Genomic DNA, 18,279 nt, shown 5'->3' on the forward strand with positions numbered 1-18,279 from the left:
CACTATCTCTTTCCAGAAATTTTTCATCATCCCAAATAGAAACTGTGGTTGTTAAACAATAATTCCCCATCCCCTCATTCCTCCCACCCCTGGTGGCCTCTATTCTACTTCTTGTCTCTATGAATTAAATATTCTAGATACCTCCTATATGTGAAATCATACAATATTTGTCCTTTTGTGTCTGGCTTATTTCATTTACCATAATGTTTTAAAGGTTCATTCATGTTGTAGCATGTATCAGAATTTCCTTTTGAAATTGGTTCTTCTAAAGTACAATTTATTTTTAAAAATTTGAAGAAGAGCTGATTTAAAATATAGTATCTGAGGCCAAGCATACCAGTTAAGAAGTCTTCAGAATACTTTGCTCATCTTATATAACTGGGCTCCATTCTCTCTCTGGTTAGGGGACATATTTTATCAAAACATGCAGGAGGAAGGGCCTCCTTTATGAAGCTAACCTAATGAGCAGGCCTTCTGACTCTTGGATAATTTTAAAAACTTGATGTGGGGAAATATAAACATAGGGTAAGCAATTGAGATGCATTGTGTTCATGTTGTTTCTTGGAAGGCTAGACTCCAAAGATACAGAAATGGAGCAGCCCTACCCCAACTGTTATAGTTGGTTTCCTGCAGATTCTCATGCTAGAATTTGTGGCCAGAAAACCGAAGACATTATGGGAACAAAAGGGTTTGAGGCTTCTAACTTTAGCTGGATTTATCATCCACTCTACTGAAATAATAAAGACACTAAATTAAATAAATATTATTATCATTGTGTGTATCTTAAAGGAATAATAACGAGCATAGGGCAGTTAATTTAGGGAAGTAGTACTGCATAGTAGATAATAGCCTGATTTCTGGAGTCAGATTGTCTGGATTCATATCCCTGCTGTGTCATTTACCATCTTTTTGACCTTGGATAATTTTCTTAGCTTCTCTGTGACTCAATTTTTTCATTAGTAAAATGGAGGTAACAATAGCACCTGCCTCATAGTGTTGTTATGTGGATTAACTTAATACCCAACAGTTAATTGAATGGAAACTGCTTAGCCTACCTGGCACATTATAAGTGCTTAATAAGTGTTAGTGATTAGTATTACTATTGATAATAATTTATTTTTATCTTTAATTCCCAAATAATTATTGTAATAATGGGTGATTCTCAGTGGCAGTGATGGTATTTGGTTAGGGAAGGAAGGCAGAGAGGCAGATATGCTATCAGAAGGGGATTCATTTGGATCACTTTTTAACCAGGTCATCTTCACAGACAGTAGATAACTCTGCCAGATCCTGGGAGTCAGGGCATGTAGACCCAGAAGTTAGGTACCTGATGAGGAAATTGTATGCCGTATCTGGAGCGAGTATGATAGCTATGGTTCTCCAACTTTAGTTGACTCACAATCAACTGGAGTGCTTATAAGAAATACAGATTTCTGGACCCTACTTCCAATTCCCTGACCTGACCTGATTTGGCAGGTCAGGGATGAGTTCTAGGACTCTGCATATTTAACAGGAGCCCACAGATGATCCCTGTCCTGCTAAGAGAGTCTGTGGACCACACTTTGAAGATCAGTGATAAAGATATTTACTCCTGTCTCTTACTTCATTTCACCAGCTGTGATAGATGCTGGAGGTTGGGAATTGTACAAGTACTCTAACAACTTTAACCAGCTATTGAAAGTCTACTATGTGTCAGACAATGTATTAAGTGCTTTGCCTATATTACCTTATTGAATCTTCGTAACCACCCTATGGAGAAGATGCTGTTGGTATTGTTTTACAGATGAGGAAATGGAGCCCCAATGAGGTTAAGCAATTTAGCTGCAGTAGCACAGCTAGTTGGTGGTAAGGTAGAATTTGACCCAGGGCTGTCTTATGCTAGACTTCTCTTGGTCTTTCTACTAGGCTGCATTGCCTCTTGTAAGACAGAATGCTTGTCCTGAAGAACCTCACCATCTTCTAAGACGTCTGTATGACAGAAGTAGAGGGTTGGGATAGGGGATTTCTGATAAAAAGATTTAGGGTTGTATTATGAATAGCTTTAAATGGGAAGATATTGGCATGTCTTGTATATATTGATGGCACTTTTCATGCACTGCTGATGGGCCTGTAAAATGATAGATATCCTTTCTGGAGGGAAAACTGGTAAAATGTAACAGGAATCTTTGAGCCTATGATTATACTTTTAGGAACCAATTTTGAGGAAATAATCCAACAATGGCACAAGAGTGGTCAATACGGCATTTGCTTTTAACATGAAAAATTAGAAGCCAATGAAACATAACAATCGAGAATTAGTTTAAAAAAATATAAGTTAGGTTTTCGAAGCATTTAATGTTATAACAAAATACTCAAAATACAGGAGTAAGAAACTTACCATAAACTTGTAGCATATTACAATCATAATTTTTATTAAAAATGCATTAATATATACATAGAACGAGGGGAAGGAAATGGGTCAGAATGAATGATCATTTCTAGGCAAAGGGATTGTGGGTAACTGATGTTACTCTCTCTACCTTTCTAAAATTTCCAGATTGCCTATAGTGAGCATGTACTACTTTTATAATAAAAGAAACCCTGTACAAGTCATTAAGGGAAAAAGAAAATACTGTAGTCATCCAGGTCTGAGAGATAATAGGAACTTGAACTTAGGTGGTAGCAGAGGAGATTGACGTAAGAGACATTATTAAAGGAAATCAACTCATTATGACTTGGTGAGTCTGTGTGGGTGATGAGAGGTAGGGAGAGTAAAAAATAATTTCAAGTTTTCAAGTCTGAGTAATAGAGTGAATGATGGTAACATTGACAGCAAAATCAGATCAATTATCTTTCTCAGAGATGGGAAAATTGCTTTTTTCAATTTGCTGTCTAGAGGATAATATGTTGTTTTTGTCCTGATGAGTCAGATAATTCTGTAATTTGGTGACGCAAATATACTGACAGTATGGACCATTAAAAGCACAAGGTATTTTTGTTTTGTCCATTGCAGACCATCAAACAAAATCAGTTCTTTAAAACTAAAAGTATAATAAAAATTCCAGAGATGGGGAAGGGTAAGAGAACAAATTTTTATGTCTGCTTTTAACCAAATGAAAAAAATCTGCTTTCTTCACATGGCATCAGTTCTCACAAATTGAACTGCATATGCTGCATACTCTTTTACTTCTAGCATCATTGAATTATTGAATGAACATAGCCCTAGAAGTCATCTAATGAGGTGGATGTTGACATGTTTAATTATTTCCCTTTAATTGTAAATGTTCAAAATTCGAGATTCTCACTCATCTCCCTCTCTTTAGAGATGGGGACATTAGGAGCCACAGAGAAGTTTCTCAAGGACTGTCACTGTGTTAAGCCAATCTTGTATTGCTATAAAGACATACCTGAAACTGAGTAATTTATAAATAAAAGAAGTTTAATTAGCTCATGGTTCTGCAGGCTTCACAGGAACTGTGGTGCCAGCATCTGCTTCTGGTGAGTATCTCAGGAAGCTTACAGTCATGGAAAGTGAAGGGGGAGCAGGCATCTTACGTGGTGAGAGTGGGAACAAGAGGGGGTAGGAGGTACCATACACTTTTAAACAGCTCTCGTGAGAACTCACTGTTGTGATGACAGCATTAAGCCATGAGGGATCCGCCCCTATGACCCAAACACTTCCACCAGGCCACACTTCCAACGTTGGGGATTACAATTCAGTATGAAATTTGGCAGGGACATATATCCAAACTCTGTCAGTCACATAGAGAGGCAACTGCAAAACCTGGACTAGAACCCATATAGCCCAAAGTTACCAACTTCCAATCCAAATAAATAATGTTTGTCCTTTTTTAAACACTCACTTCTTCCCTACTGCACCATTAATAGTTGTTCTTATAAAAACTTATTTAGTTATGGCCATAAATAAGTTAAATCTTCAGTATAGTTTTCCTTAAAGTTACTCGTGTTTTGATGATGTTTTGTTCATTACTGTAGTAATATTTTGGCCAACAGCATTTCTTTCTGTTGCTTTGCTCTTTGCCTTTTCCTTGTGACTAATTGGGCTTCTGGCCATATTGAGGGGAGGTAAGGGGAGTTGCAGAGGGAATTGCTTCTCCTCTCTATCTGCATTTCTTTTATCCATAAAAAAATATATTCTCCCCCTGCTTCTTGGAAACCAATTCTTATTTTCAGCATTGTGCCATTTTTATATTCTTGATCAGAAAGGAGCTTTTTAAACATGGGGATAACATCCAAATACTGCTGATTGTTATTTTTTACTTCAGTGTGTATCTTTTTTTTTTCCTTTTTGAGATGGAGTCTCACTCTATCACTCAGGCTGGAGTGCAGTGGCACGATCTCGGCTCACTGCAAACTTCGCCTCCCAGGTTCAAGTGATTCTCCTGCCTCAGCCTCCCGAGTAGCTGGGACTACAGGTGGTGCCACCATGCCTGGCTAATTTTTGTAATTTTAGTAGAAATGGGGTTTTGCCATGTTGGCCAGGCTGGTCTCGAACTCCTGACCTCAGGTGATCTGCCCGCCTTGGCCTCCCAAAGTGCTGGGATTACGGGCGTGAGCCACCACGCCCAGCCTCAGTATTTATCTTTAAAAGCTAAGAATGCTTTCCTACATAGCCAAAATAGCATTACTGTACTTTAAAAATTATTAATTCCTTAATTTCATCTAATACTCAGTCCATATTCAAGTATTTCCAACTGCCCAAATTGTCAGGAGGCAGATATTATCCAGTCATCTCACCACTGACCACTAAGACAGTGGTTGAGATTGACCACTATATTTAAGGTGATAGAACAGCGTGTCCCCTCCTGCCATCTGCACTTATTTCCCCCATTGCTTCAACACAGATAATCTGTGTAGTGTTATGCTAGCACCTTGTCAAGTCTTCAGCTAATGCTTTTTACATCAGTTGATATCCTTGCTTGAATCAGTAATTTCCTTAGGGATTAGGTTGAATATTACAATTTTCCTCTTTCTATCATTTCTACATTTACTTTTCTTTTTTTTTTTTCTTTTGAGACAGGATCTTGCTCTGTCACCGAGGCTGGAGGGCAGTGATGCAACCTCTGCTCACTGTAGCCTCGACCTCCGGAGCTCAAGCAGTTTTCCTGCCTCAGCCTCCTGAATAGCTGGGACTATAGTCACGTGTCACCACACTCAGCTAATTTTTAAATTTCTTTTGTAGAGACAAGGTCTCACTATGTTGCCCAGGCTAGTCTCGAATTTCTAGGCTCAAGTGATCCTCCTGCCTCAGCCTCCCAAAGTGCTGGGACTACAGGCATGAGCCACCGTGCCTGGCCCATTTCTACACTTATTAGCTGACAGGTATCTATAAAGCGCTGCTTTCAGTCATCAACTAAGCTCTTTAGTTGTTCTGAAATTCAGCTCCTACTAAAAAGGCAAGATGCATATTTAATCATTTCCCTTTATCCGTTTTAAGGTGAGGAGTTGGATTAATAGACACCTCATAGTACCAAGTTGTTCCTCTCCATACCACCACATTCAACTTGTTTTTTTTTTTTTTTGAGACAGGGTCTCACTGTGTTGCCCAGGCTGGAGTACAGTGGTGTGAACATGGTTCACTGCAGCCTCAGCCTCCTGGGCTGAGGCGATCTTCCAACCTCAGCCTCCCAAGTAGCTGGGAATACAGGTGTGTACCACCACGCCCAGCTAATTTTTTTTTTTGGTAGAGGTGGGGTTTTGCCATGTTGCCCAGGCTAGTCTCAAACTCCTAGGCTCAAATGATCTGCCTACCTTGGCCTCCCAAAGTACTGGGATTACAGGCATGAGCTACCATGCCGAGCCTCAGCTTGTTCTTTTTCAAGTTGCAATGATTTTAAGGTGTGGAGATCTACAATTCATTTTGTATAACTTTCTGTTTTGAATGTTAATCTGAAGAGGGACTGGGGCATGAAATAGGTAGACTTGTATACCAAAGGCCAGTGCTTTTGCATGGGGCTAAGGTACATCAAGTTCACTTCACTTCTATAGACACTCCACTCTGGAAAATATCTTATCCAAATCTTGAAAGTAATCTTAAATTGAGACTTGATCTTTCATTGTACTACCAAATTTATGCCTTTAAATTATAAAAACCTACATAACATGCCGTTTTTCTAGGCTCAGATAATTACCAACTAAAAGCCAGTTGTGTAAGCCCCGTAAACACTGATTTTCTTCATCTATGATGTTTTTCATCTTTGGCCATTACTCTGTTGTTGATTACTTTGTTTTTAAAATTGGCAGTAAGGATTGAATTTTGGACTGGTAATTGTGTGGATTTATTTATTTTTTTCTACAAGTGGTTTTAAAATTAGACAGGCATATAATTCACAGAATTGAATAATAGGAAAGAGCCATTGCATTTATTTCTTTTACCTTACATGGACATATTCATAGAAGCAGTACTCAGGAAAAGGCCACTGTGTTGATAAAGGGTGGAAATGAGAGTAATTCAAATTTTGGGGATGAAAAAAGGCAATCAGAAAGATTAATGTATTCTGAGAAGCCCTTTCTGTTTTAGTGTTCACCTCATTAAAACAAATTGCTTTTTTCTTGTCCAACACAGCCAAGTGTTGGGTCTAATGACCAGAAACAAAATTGTAATTTTCAGGGTGCATTTTTAATAGTTATACAGTTTTTATTTGTGAAAAATCCATATTATATACACACACACACACACACACACTTCACCGCTATACATTCATGCATTTTTTTAATTAAAACTTTTTTTTTTTTCTGATCACTTGGGAGGCTGAGGCAAGTGGATCACCTGAGGTCAGGAGTTCAAGACCAACCTGGCCAACATGGTTGAAACCCTGTCTACTAAAAATACAAAATTAGCCAGGCATGGTGATGCATGCCTGTAATCCCACCTACTTGGGAGGCTGAGGCAGGAGAATCGCTTGAGCCTGGGAGGCGGAGGTTGCAATGAGCCGAGATTGAGCCACTGCACTCCAGCCTAGGCAACAAGAATGAGAGTCTGTCTCAAAAATATATATATATACGTATATATATATTCTTTTAAAAGCAATATGCATTTAGTATAGACAAGTTAGAACTACAGATAGTCAAGAGAGATAGACAAAATCACTCTTAATCCTGTCACCCAGATATAACTATCTTTAATGATATGTGAACAACATAGGGAAACTGAAATACCTTTAGTGATAAATGGAGTAATAGCAACCACAATAATAATAGTTCATACTTATGGAACCTTTACTATGTGTCTTAATAACACTGTCATATTGAATTATATTTGAATGTAACAAATGAGAATTAAAGGAATTTCTGAACTTTTGATATAAAATAATTTTTAATGATGATTGAAAAGATATTTTTCCATGTGCTCTCCTCATTTGCTCCCCATTTTTAAAGTTGTTGAACATCTCCATTGTGTCCTCATATAGAGCCCTCATTTAGTCTTACTTCAATGTGTGGAGATACGCTTGATGCTCACTACCATTTTTTATGTCAACATTGCTCCAGTCATTTGGGTTGTTTGAAGCTCAAAAGTTTTCTCAGGAAGGATTCATGGGACCAGCATTTCCTGAATTATTTACAAATTGATGGAATTCACTACATTTATCATTGAAAGTCATTTTGGCAAGATATAAAATCCACGGCTCATAGGTCCTGCCTTGCGTATCTTAAATGTGTCATCCATTTTCTTCTGGCATAATATGTTTTTGTCAGAGTCAGCAGACGATATAATTTTCCTCCTGTATTAAAACACTTGGTCTTTTTGGCTGGTTGTCAAAGGATTTTTTCTTCAAAGTCCAATAATTTTACCAGAATATGTGTTGGCGTTGTGATTTTTTGCGGTATATGGTGTGCTTTCTCAGTATGTAATTTTAGATCTATTTTTTTTTAATTTTAGTAAAAGTTTCTTCACTTACAGATTTTAGTTGTTCTGTTCCCATGTTTTCTTTGACCTTTCACATCTTCTTTTTTGTTTTGGCACAGGATCTTGCTCTGTTGCCTGGGCTGGAGTATGGTGGCACCATGATAGCTCATTGCAGCCTCCAACTTCTGGGCTCAAGTGATCCTCCCAACTCAGCCTCCTGAATAGCTGGGACAGGCATGTGCCACCATGGCTGGCTAATTTTTAAATTTTTTTTAGAGACACAGTCTTGCTGTGTTGCCCAGTCTGGTCTTGAACTACTGGCTTCAAGTTATTCCCCAACCTGGAACTTCCAGAGTTCAGGAATTATAGGTGCGAGCCACTGCACCCAGCCCTTCCAGCCCTTTCACATCCTCTTGAATAATTTTCATCCACCTTCATTTCATTTTTGTTAAAAAATCCTACTTTTTAATCTATTTAAGATCTTATCTGATGATATGTTGTGTTTATTTGCCCTGTGTTTCTTCTAGCTTAGTCTTCAATTTTGAAATGATTATTTTCTTTTACTTTTCTTTTGTTTTATTTTTTGAGATGGAGTCTCCATCGCCCAGGCTGGAGTACAGTGGTGTGATCTTGGCTCACTGCAAACTCCGCCTCCCAGGTTCAAGTGATTCTCCTGCCTCAGCCTCCCAAGTAGCTGGGATTACAGGCACATGCCACCACACCTGGCTAATTTTGTATTTTTATTAGAGATGGGGTTTCACCATGTTGGCCAGGCTGGTCTCGAACCCCTGACCTCAAGTGATCCACCCACCTTGACCTCCCAAAGTGCTGGGATTACAAGCATGAGCCACTGTGCCCGATCTTCTTTTACTTTTAATTCTTCTGTGAGTTTTGTTATCCAATTTCTGAGTTGTTTATATTGACTTTTAATATATTCTTCTACATTGTTTACTTTTTTTCATATCATGTAACTTTTTAAATATACTTCAGCTAGTTTTGAAATATTAGGTTATAGTTTTCATCTATTTTTGTGGATATATCATTCTGTTATGTTTTAATTCTGTAAGAGTATTATTCTGTGGCTCATTTTTATTTTATTCTTTAATTTTAAACATTTTTTATTTTAAAAATAATTGTCACTTTGGGAGGCTGAGGCAGACGGATCACAAGGTCAGGAGTTCAAGACCAGTTTGGCCAACCTAGCAAAACCCCGCCTCTACTAAAAATACAAAAAAATTAGCCAGGCTTGGTGGTGGGCGCCTGTAATCCCAGCTACTTGGGAGGCTGAGGCAAGGAGAATCGCTTGAACCTCGAGGCGGAAGTTGCAGTGAGCCAAGATCACGCCACTGCACTCCAGCCCGGGCAACAGTGTGAGACTCCATCTCAAAAAAAAAAAAAAATTTTTTTTTTGCAAAGGTGGGGTTTCACCATATTGCCCAGGCTGGTCTCAAACTCCTGGGCTCAAGCAATCCTCCTGCCTTGGCCTCCCAAAGTGCTGGGATTATAGGCGTGAACAACCACGCCTTGCTGCTGTTGTTCATTTTTGTATGAAATCAGTTTCCTGAACTTTTAGAAGGAGACTTGATTGTGACAAGTTTTTTTTCCCCTAATTTTATAGCTATAGAGCTCCATCCTCTAGTGAATTACATTCTGAAATCTCCTGGCCCTTTCTGTCTACCTTTTCTGCTTTGATCTAGGCTTTCTTTTTTGTCTCTCTTGTCCCTGTCCTGGCCAATTTGTAATCCAGTCTCACCAGTTTCTCCTCAGAGTGCAGCTTTGCCCTGGAAGGGATTAAGGATTAGTTTTGAGTTTCTGGAGGCCCAGGCTGCTTTCAGTCTAGACCATGGACTCCTTGCACTCAATCACTGTTTGAAGATGCAAACCCTTCCCTTTATCAGTTGTTCATAAATTTGCTTGCTGAAGTTGAGTTATTTTACAGTTCTCAGATCTATAGGGTGCCATGTTGAGTCCGTTTATATACTCTTCCACAGCTGATACCATTTTGGTCCTGTAACTATCTCTAATTTGTCTGCATTCACTCTTACTCTGAGGTTCATGGGGGAAACGTTTTCATCTTGTTTTGTTGTAGATTTCGTCTTGTGTTGGTAGATTTTGGATTTACTTTCCTATGGGGGGAACCAGCCCCCAATATTTCAATGTAGGTTCTTTTCTATTTTCCCTAAGTGTCGGCCGGTCTGATAGATAAAGGGAAAGAGTACAAAAGAGAGAAACTTTAAAGCTGGATGTCCGGGGGAGACATCACATGTCGGCAGGTTCTGTGATGACCCCTGAGCCATAAAACCAGCAAGTTTTTATTAGCAATTTTCAAAGGGGAGGGAGTGTACAAATAGGGTGTGGGTCACAGAGATCGCATGCTTCAAGGGCAACAAAATATCACAAGGCAAATGGGCAGGGCAAGGTCACAAGGCCAGGGTGAAACTAGAATTACTAATGAGGTTCCTGGTCCCACTGTGCACGCATTGTCATTGATAAACATCAGGAAACAGGGTTTGAGAGCAGACAACCATTCTGACTAAAATTTACTAGGCAGGAATTTCCTAATCCTAATAAGCCTGGGAGCGCTGCAGGAGACTAGGGCGTGTTTCATCCCTATCTATGACTGCATAAGGCAGACACTCCTAGAGCAGCCATTTTAGAAGCCTCCTCCTGGGAATGCATTCTTTTCCCAGGGATGTTAATTGTTAATATTCCTTACTGGGGAAATAATTCAGCGATATTTCTCTTACCTGTTTTCGGCAATAAGAGAAATATGACTCTGTCCTGCCCGGCTCCCAGGCAGTCAGACCTAATGGTCATCTCCCTTGTTCCCTGAACATTGCTGTTATCCTGTTCTTTTTTCAAGGTGCCCAGATTTCATATTGTTCAAACACACATGCTTTATGAACAATTTGTGCAGTTAATGCAATCATCACAGGGGCCTGAGGCGACATACATCCTCAGCTTATGAAGATGATGGGATTAAGAGATTAAAGTAAAGATAGGCATAGGAAATTATAAGAGTATTGATTGGGGAAGTGATAAATGTCTATGAAGTCTTCACAATTTATGTTCAGAGATTGCAGTAAAGACAGGTGTAAGAAATTATAAAAGTATTAATTTGGAGAGCTAACAAATGTCCATGAAATCTTCACAATTTATATTCTTCTGTCATGACTTCAGCAGGTCCCTCCGTTCAGGGTCCCTGACTTTGCGCAACACTTTCCTATTTATATTTCCGACTTGTGTTTTTTTATGGTGATATTTGGGAAGATTCAAAAACGATGCTGCTACCACCATCTTCTTCACAGAATTTTTCTGCAAACTATAGACCAAGGGGCAAATTCTGCCTGCCACTTGTTTTTGTACAGTGTTTAACCTAAGAATAGTTTTTGTGCTTTTAAATAGTTGGGAAAAAAATGTAAGAATACTATTTCATGGCACATGAAATTAAGATTTCAGTGTCATACAGTTTCATTGGCCAGGCCCATTCATTTATATATTGCCTGTGGCTGCTTTCATGCTACAACAGCAGAGCTGTGTTATAGGCACAGAGACTGTATGGCCCCCGAAGTTGAAAATACTTCTTATCTAGCCATTTTCAGGAAAAGTTAGTCAACCCTGGTCCCCTATAATATAGCTTTTAGTGGCTAAATAATATTCCATTGTGTGCACATATTATAATGTACTTAACAAAATTCCTATTGGCATTTGGATGAATCCTAAATTTCATTATATAGGCATCACTTCACAGCTAAGTATAAGCATATGTATTAATATTTTATTACTGTCTTAGGATAAATTGTTACAAGCCAAATTGCATGATCAAGGGGGAGGGTATATATATTTTAAACTCTTTGACTGATACAGACTGAGTATTCCTAATCTGAAAATCTAAAATCTGAAATGCTCCCAAATCTGAAACTTTCTAACGTGATGTTCAAAGGAAATGTTCATTGCAACATTTTGAATTTCAGATTTTTGCATTAGTGATGCTTAGCTGGTAAGTATATAGTACAAATATTCCAAAAGCTGAAACACTTCTGGTCCCAAGCATTTTGCATAAGGGATACTCTACCTGTATTGACAAATTGTCATCCAGAAAGGTTGTACAAATTAAATTCCCATTAAGGAAACTGGCTAAATAAGTTATGGTGCATTCATACAATGAAATATTATGTAGAGGTTAAAATGAGGTAGATCACTTTTACTGATGTATAAAAATATAACATACACTGTTAGGTGAAACACCCAGGTTACATATGGAGAGTATGATTCCTTTGTGTTAAGGAAACTGGGGTATTAAAATGCGCAAACAAATTTTTTCGTAAGAAGCATAGATTACAACTAAGTTGTGCCAGTTCATATACCTACCAGCAGTATGTTCGACTGGTTGTTTGACCATACTTTTGCCAATATGATATTACCTAATTTTAAAATTCTTGCCAAGTTAATAGATGAGAAAAGAGCATCTTAATTTTACAGTCAGGTTTTGTACTTTTTCCCAAGTTCATTGGCTTGAATTAATTCTTTTGTGAAATTCTTGTTCCACGTCCATTTTTCCTTGTTGTATTCATCTTTTGGTGGTTTGTAAAGCTCTTTACATATTAGATATTAACCCTTTGGCTTCTTATCCATGTTTTCCTTTGTATTGTATTTAGGGTGATTAATGATGTACAAAAGGTTTTTCCTTTTTAATGCAGTCAAATCTTCCTGTATTTTTAGGTGTAAAGAGCCCTTTCCACCTTAGATTTATATAGTTGTTCCTCTACATATTTTTCTAGTACTTATTTGATTTTTTGTTTACATTGAGATCTTTAATCCATCAGGGATTTATTCATGTAGGCTATGAGGTAGGGTTTAGCATTGTTTTCAAATGCTTATATTACCCAGTTGTCTTAGTGTCATTTATTAAATAAGCCATTTTTTCAAGGTTATGTAATATTTTTCAAATTGTTTTTATTAGAAATCTGTACATGTCACGTTTTAAAATCAAGTTTGAGGTGTAATTTACAATAAAATATACTCTTTTTTGAGTGTTCAGTTAGAAGAATGTTAGCAAATATATGCAATTTTGTAACCACTGCTCCAATAAAAATATAGAATATTTCCATCATCTCCTAAAAGTTATCTTGTGGTCCTTTACAGTCAACCCCCTCTGTTAATCGTAGATCCTTGCAAACGCTGATCAATTTTCTGTCCCTAAAGTCTTACAAGATGTCCTATAAATGAAATCACACAGTACATAGCTTTTTTTTGTTTTGTTTGTTTTGTTTTCTTCTTTTTTTTTTTTTAAATGATAATTTATTTTTATTTTTATTTTTATTTTTATTTTATTATACTTTAGGGTTTTAGGGTACATGTGCACAATGTGCAGGTTTGTTACATATGTTTTTGAGTTTGGCTTCTTTTACTCAGCATAATGCGTTTAAGAGACATCCACATTGTGGTGTGTGTCAGTAGTTCATTTCCTTTTATTGCTGAGCAGTATTCTATAATATGATTGTACCACAGTTTAACCGTTCACTTGTTCAAGGACATCACAGTTGTATCTAGTTTTTAATCTATTATTAGTGAAAATGCTATAAACATTCATGTAGAAGTCTTTGTGTGACATGTTTTCATTTCTCTTGGGTAAATACCTGGGAGTGGGATTTCTGGGTCATGTGGTAAGTGTATGTGTTATTTTATAACCAAGTGTCAGACTGTTTTCCGTAATGACTGCACTATCTTATTTTTACCAACAATATATGGAGATGTAGTTTCTCTGCGTTCTTATGAGCACTTGGAATTGTTGGTATTTTTAATTTTAGCCATTCTAGTAGGTGTGTCAGGATTATATAATTTGTTTAGAATAATTTGCATATTTTGAGCAGTGTTTCCCAACTCATCCCCTCATCCCTTAACTTGCCCAGTCCATCTTCAATTGCACAACCTGTGGCAGCTCTTGTTTCTGTTTTTCTTCTTTCCATTTCTTTTCCTAAGAACAACTGTGCAGAAAACGAGCTTAGACATAATCTAATGCAGGGTTTGGCAGACTTTTTCCTGTAAAGGGCCAGATAGTAAATGATTTTTTTTTTTGCAAGCCATTCAGTCTCTGTCACAATTCAACTCTGCCATTATAACATGAATGCAGGTGAAGGCAATATGAAACAAAGACCAGCATTCAGCCAGATTTGACCTGTGGACCATAGTTTGCTGACCCCTGGTTTAGTATAACAACTTTATTTTACAGATGAGAGGACCGAGCTCATGTTTCACCCTTTCCTCTGATTTACAAGTAAAAGTAAAAAAAGGCAAGCACCAGGATATTGGCTTTTACCATAAGAGACATGCTTGAATTGGGTTCAAGATAAGTGTACTTTATGTGTAATTTCCTGTTCTAGCAAATGATGTTAGATGAAGCTCTTAATATAGGGTCTTTCAGCAATTTCAGTTGCAGTAAGACTTTAGGAACATCTTATGTTTTACCATTCATCTCGATGCTACTTGACTTTTTGAACCGATTATGTCTCTGGAGCAATGAGCATTAAGAAAATAAAGGTAATAAAGGTCTCAGCAAAACAGTTGGAGTAAGAAGGGCATGACATCTTTTTATTCTTCTTAACAGATTTTATTTCCAATGTTGGAAATGTCCAAATTTATTTCTGGAGACAGTCATTGTACATCATGTAACTATCTCATGATTCCCACCTCCATTTAATGTTAATTCCTGATTGTTCTGTTTCATTAATCATTCAGATAGATAAAGATTCTTAGGTCAAAAAAAAAACAAAAAAAAAAAACAGGAACTCATACCCCTACGGTTCCATCCACACAAACCTAAAAATAAGCGTTGGCACTGAGTACTCAGGGAAAGAACACTGTTTAGAAATGTCATTGTGTATGTGTTTTTTTTCCTCCCTTCTAGCACTGGAAGAAGTACGACATCTGTGAGAAGCAAACCAAGGAGGAAACTGACTCTGTAGTGCTGATAGAAAACCTGAAGAAAGCCTCTCAGTGATGGAGATAATTTATCTTTACCTTCATTGTGACCTTGAGAAGATTCTTCCCATTCTCCGTTTGTTATCTGGGGACTTATTAAATGGAAACTGAAACTACTGCACCATTTAAAAACAGGCAGCTCATAAGAGCTACAGGTCTTTATGTTGAGTCGCGCACCGAAAAACTAAAAATAATGGGCGCTTTGGAGAAGAGTGTGGAGTCATTCTCATTGAATTATAAAAGCCAGCAGGCTTCAAACTAGGGGACAAAGCAAAAAGTGATGATAGCAGTGGAGTTAATCTTATCAAGAGTTGTGACAACTTCCTGAGGGATCTATACTTGCCTTGTGTTCTTTGTGTCAACATGAACAAATTTTATTTGTAGGGGAACTCATTTGGGGTGCAAATGCTAATGTCAAACTTGAGTCACAAAGAACATGTAGCAAACAAAATGGATAAAATCTGATATGTATTGTTTGGGATCCCATTGAACCATGTTTGTGGCTATTAAAACTCTTTTAACAGTCTGGGCTGGGTCCAGTGGCTCACGCCTGTAATCCCAGCACTTTGGGAGTCCGAGGCAGGTGGATCACTTGAGGTCAGGAGTTCGAGACCAGCCTGGCCAAAATGGTGAAACCTCGTCTCTACTAAAACTACAAAATTTAACTGGGTGTGGTGGCGCGTGCCTGTAATCCCAGCTACTTGGGAGGCTGAGGCAGGTGAATTGTTTGAACCTGGGAGGTGGAGGTTGCAGTGAGCAGAGATCATGCCACTGCACTCCAGCCTGGGTGACAGAGAAAGACTGTCTAAAAAACAAACAAACAAAACCTCTTAATATTCTGGAGTCATCATTTCATTCGACAGCATTTTCCTCTGCTTTGAAAGCCCCAGAAATCAGTGTTGGCCATGATGATGACAACTACAGAAAAACCAGAGGCAGCTTCTTTGCCAAGACCTTTCAAAGCCACTGTAGGCTGTTAGGGGCAGTGGAGGTAGAATGACTCCTTGGGTATTAGAGTTTCAACCATGAAGTCCCTAACAATGTATTTTCTTCACCTTTGCTATTCAAGTAGCATTTACTATGTCTTTGGCTTGTGCTAGGCCCCTGGCTGTGAAGCACAGACCCCTTCCAGGGGTTTACAGTCTATTTGAGACTCCTCAGTTCTTGCCACTTTTTTTTTTTTTAATCTCCACCACTCATTTTTCAGACCTTTTAACTCCACAACTCCAACACTGATTTCCCCTTTTGCATTCTCCCTCCTTCCCTTCCTTGTAGCCTTTTGACTTTCATTGGAAATTAGGATGTAAATCTGCTCAGGAGACCTGGAGGAGCAGAGGATAATTAGCATCTCAGGTTAAGTGTGAGTAGTCTGAGAAACAATGACTAATTCTTGCATATTTTGTAACTTCCATGTGAGGGTTTTCAGCATTGATATTTGTGCATTTTCTAAACAGAGATGAGGTAGTATCTTCACTTAGAACATTGCTATTTGCTTGAGAAAAAAAGAATAGTTGAACCTATTTCTCTTTCTTTACAAGGTGGGTCCAGGATTCCTCTTTTCTCTGCCATAAATGATTAATTAAATAGCTTTTGTGTCTTACATCGGTAGCCTGCCAGCCAAGGCTCTGTTTATGCTTTTGGGGGGCATATATTGGGTTCCATTCTCACCTATCCACACAACATATCCGTATATATCCCCTCTACTGTTACTTCCCCCAAATTTAAAGAAGTATGGGAAATGAGAGGCATTTCCCCCACCCCATTTTTCTCCTCACACACAGACTCATATTACTGGTAGGAACTTGAGAACTTTATTTCCAAGTTGTTCAAACATTTACCAATCATATTAATACAATGATGCTACTTTCAATTCCTGCTCCTAGGGGAGGGGAGATAAGAAACCCTCACTCTCTACAGGTTTGGGTACAAGTGGCAACCTGCTTCCATGGCTGTGTAGAAGCATGGTGCCCTGGCTTCTCTGAGGAAGCTGGGGTTCATGACAATGGCAGATGTAAAGTTGTTTCCTCCTTGTGCTTTTATTCTTGAAGTCAGATTGAGGCTGAGAGACAGCCATAGTAGATGTTCTACTTTGTTCTGCTGTTCTCTAGAAAGAATATTTGGTTTTCCTGTATAGGAATGAGATTAATCCCTTTCCAGGTATTTTATAATTCTGGGAAGCAAAACCCATGCCTCCCCCTGCCATTTTTACTGTTACCCTATTTAGATGGCCATGAAGAGGATGCTGTGAAATTCCCAACAAACATTGATGCTGACAGTCATGCAGTCTGGGAGTGGGGAAGTGATCTTTTGTTCCCATCCTCTTCTTTTAGCAGTAAAATAGCTGAGGGAAAAGGAAGTTATGGGAATACCTGTGGTGGTTTTACAGTCACTAAAAAGTGATCCCTAGGTCTTGGGAGCTCTTGGAGGTGTCTGTATCAGTGGATTTCTCATCCCCTGTGGGAAACTAGTAGGCTCATTTACTATTTTAGGTCTAGCCTATGTGGATTTTTTCCTAACATACCTAAGCAAACCCACTGTCAGGATTGTAATTCTTATTCTTTCATTCAGTTAAGTTTTTCCTTCATCTGGGCACTGAAGGGATATGTGAAACAATGTTAACATTTTTGGTAGTCTTCAACCAGGGATTGTTTCTGTTTAACTTCTTATAGGAAAGCTTGAGTAAAATAAATATTGTCTTTTTGTATGTCACCCAAATGTTTTCCTTTGGTCTTATTTTGGGGAAATGGTGGGAGGTAGAGAAAATTGGAGTTAAAAGAAGAAACATTATGAAAAAATTCCAAGCCAGGTATTTTATCTTATAATCATTCATCATGAGCTTCTTTGATGTTCTGGATGTTCTGGTGTGCCTATGTTTTCTGATAAGGGCATGAATACACTTAGTTTAATATTTAGCCTTTGTAAGCAGCACCTGAAGGGACTTAAGTATTCAATAAATTGTAGTTATGATAATTAATGGAAATGGAGGGTTGGTCCTTTCTAATATTAAGCTAAAGTGGAATGCAATATGATTAATTATATACATGAGGTGTGACGTCTAGTCACAAGGGAATATATTAGCAGGTTAGACTACAGACTAAGAAAGTCAGTTTTCGACCGGGTGCAGTGGCTCACGCCTGTAATCCCAGCACTTTGGAAGGCCGAAGTGGGCTGATCACGAGGTCAGGAGATCCAGACCATCCTGGCTAACACGGTGAAACCCCATCTCTACTAAAAACACAAAAAAATTAGCTGGGCGTAGTGGCGGGTGACTGTGGTCTCAGCTACTCGGGAGGCTGAGGCAGGAGAATGGCGTGAACCCGGGAGGCGGAGCTTGCAGTGAGCCGAGATTGCGCCACTGCACTTCAGCCTGGGCAACAGAGCGAGACTCCGTCTCAAAAAAAAAAATCAGTTTTCAATAGCTGTCCTTTTAAAAGCAGGTGATATAGTTTCAT

At 38.4% G+C, this 18,279-nt stretch overlaps 1 protein-coding gene across 1 annotated transcript in view; it reads left to right on the forward strand.

Annotated features, from left to right (window-relative positions):
• IL13RA1 (interleukin 13 receptor subunit alpha 1) overlaps positions 1-17,536 on the forward strand; it is a 71,194-nt gene extending 53,658 nt beyond the window's left edge. Inside the window, exon 6 of the mRNA XM_032756253.2 lies at positions 14,754-17,536. Within this exon, the coding sequence (XP_032612144.1) occupies positions 14,754-14,846 (93 nt within the window). The 3' untranslated portion in view covers positions 14,847-17,536. The remainder of the gene's footprint in view (positions 1-14,753) is intronic.
• Positions 17,537-18,279: the final 743 nt, after the last annotated feature.

This window comes from Hylobates moloch, unplaced genomic scaffold (assembly GCF_009828535.3).
Source record: "Hylobates moloch isolate HMO894 unplaced genomic scaffold, HMol_V3 SCAFFOLD_7, whole genome shotgun sequence".
In the NCBI taxonomy this organism is placed as follows: Eukaryota; Metazoa; Chordata; class Mammalia; order Primates; family Hylobatidae; genus Hylobates; species Hylobates moloch.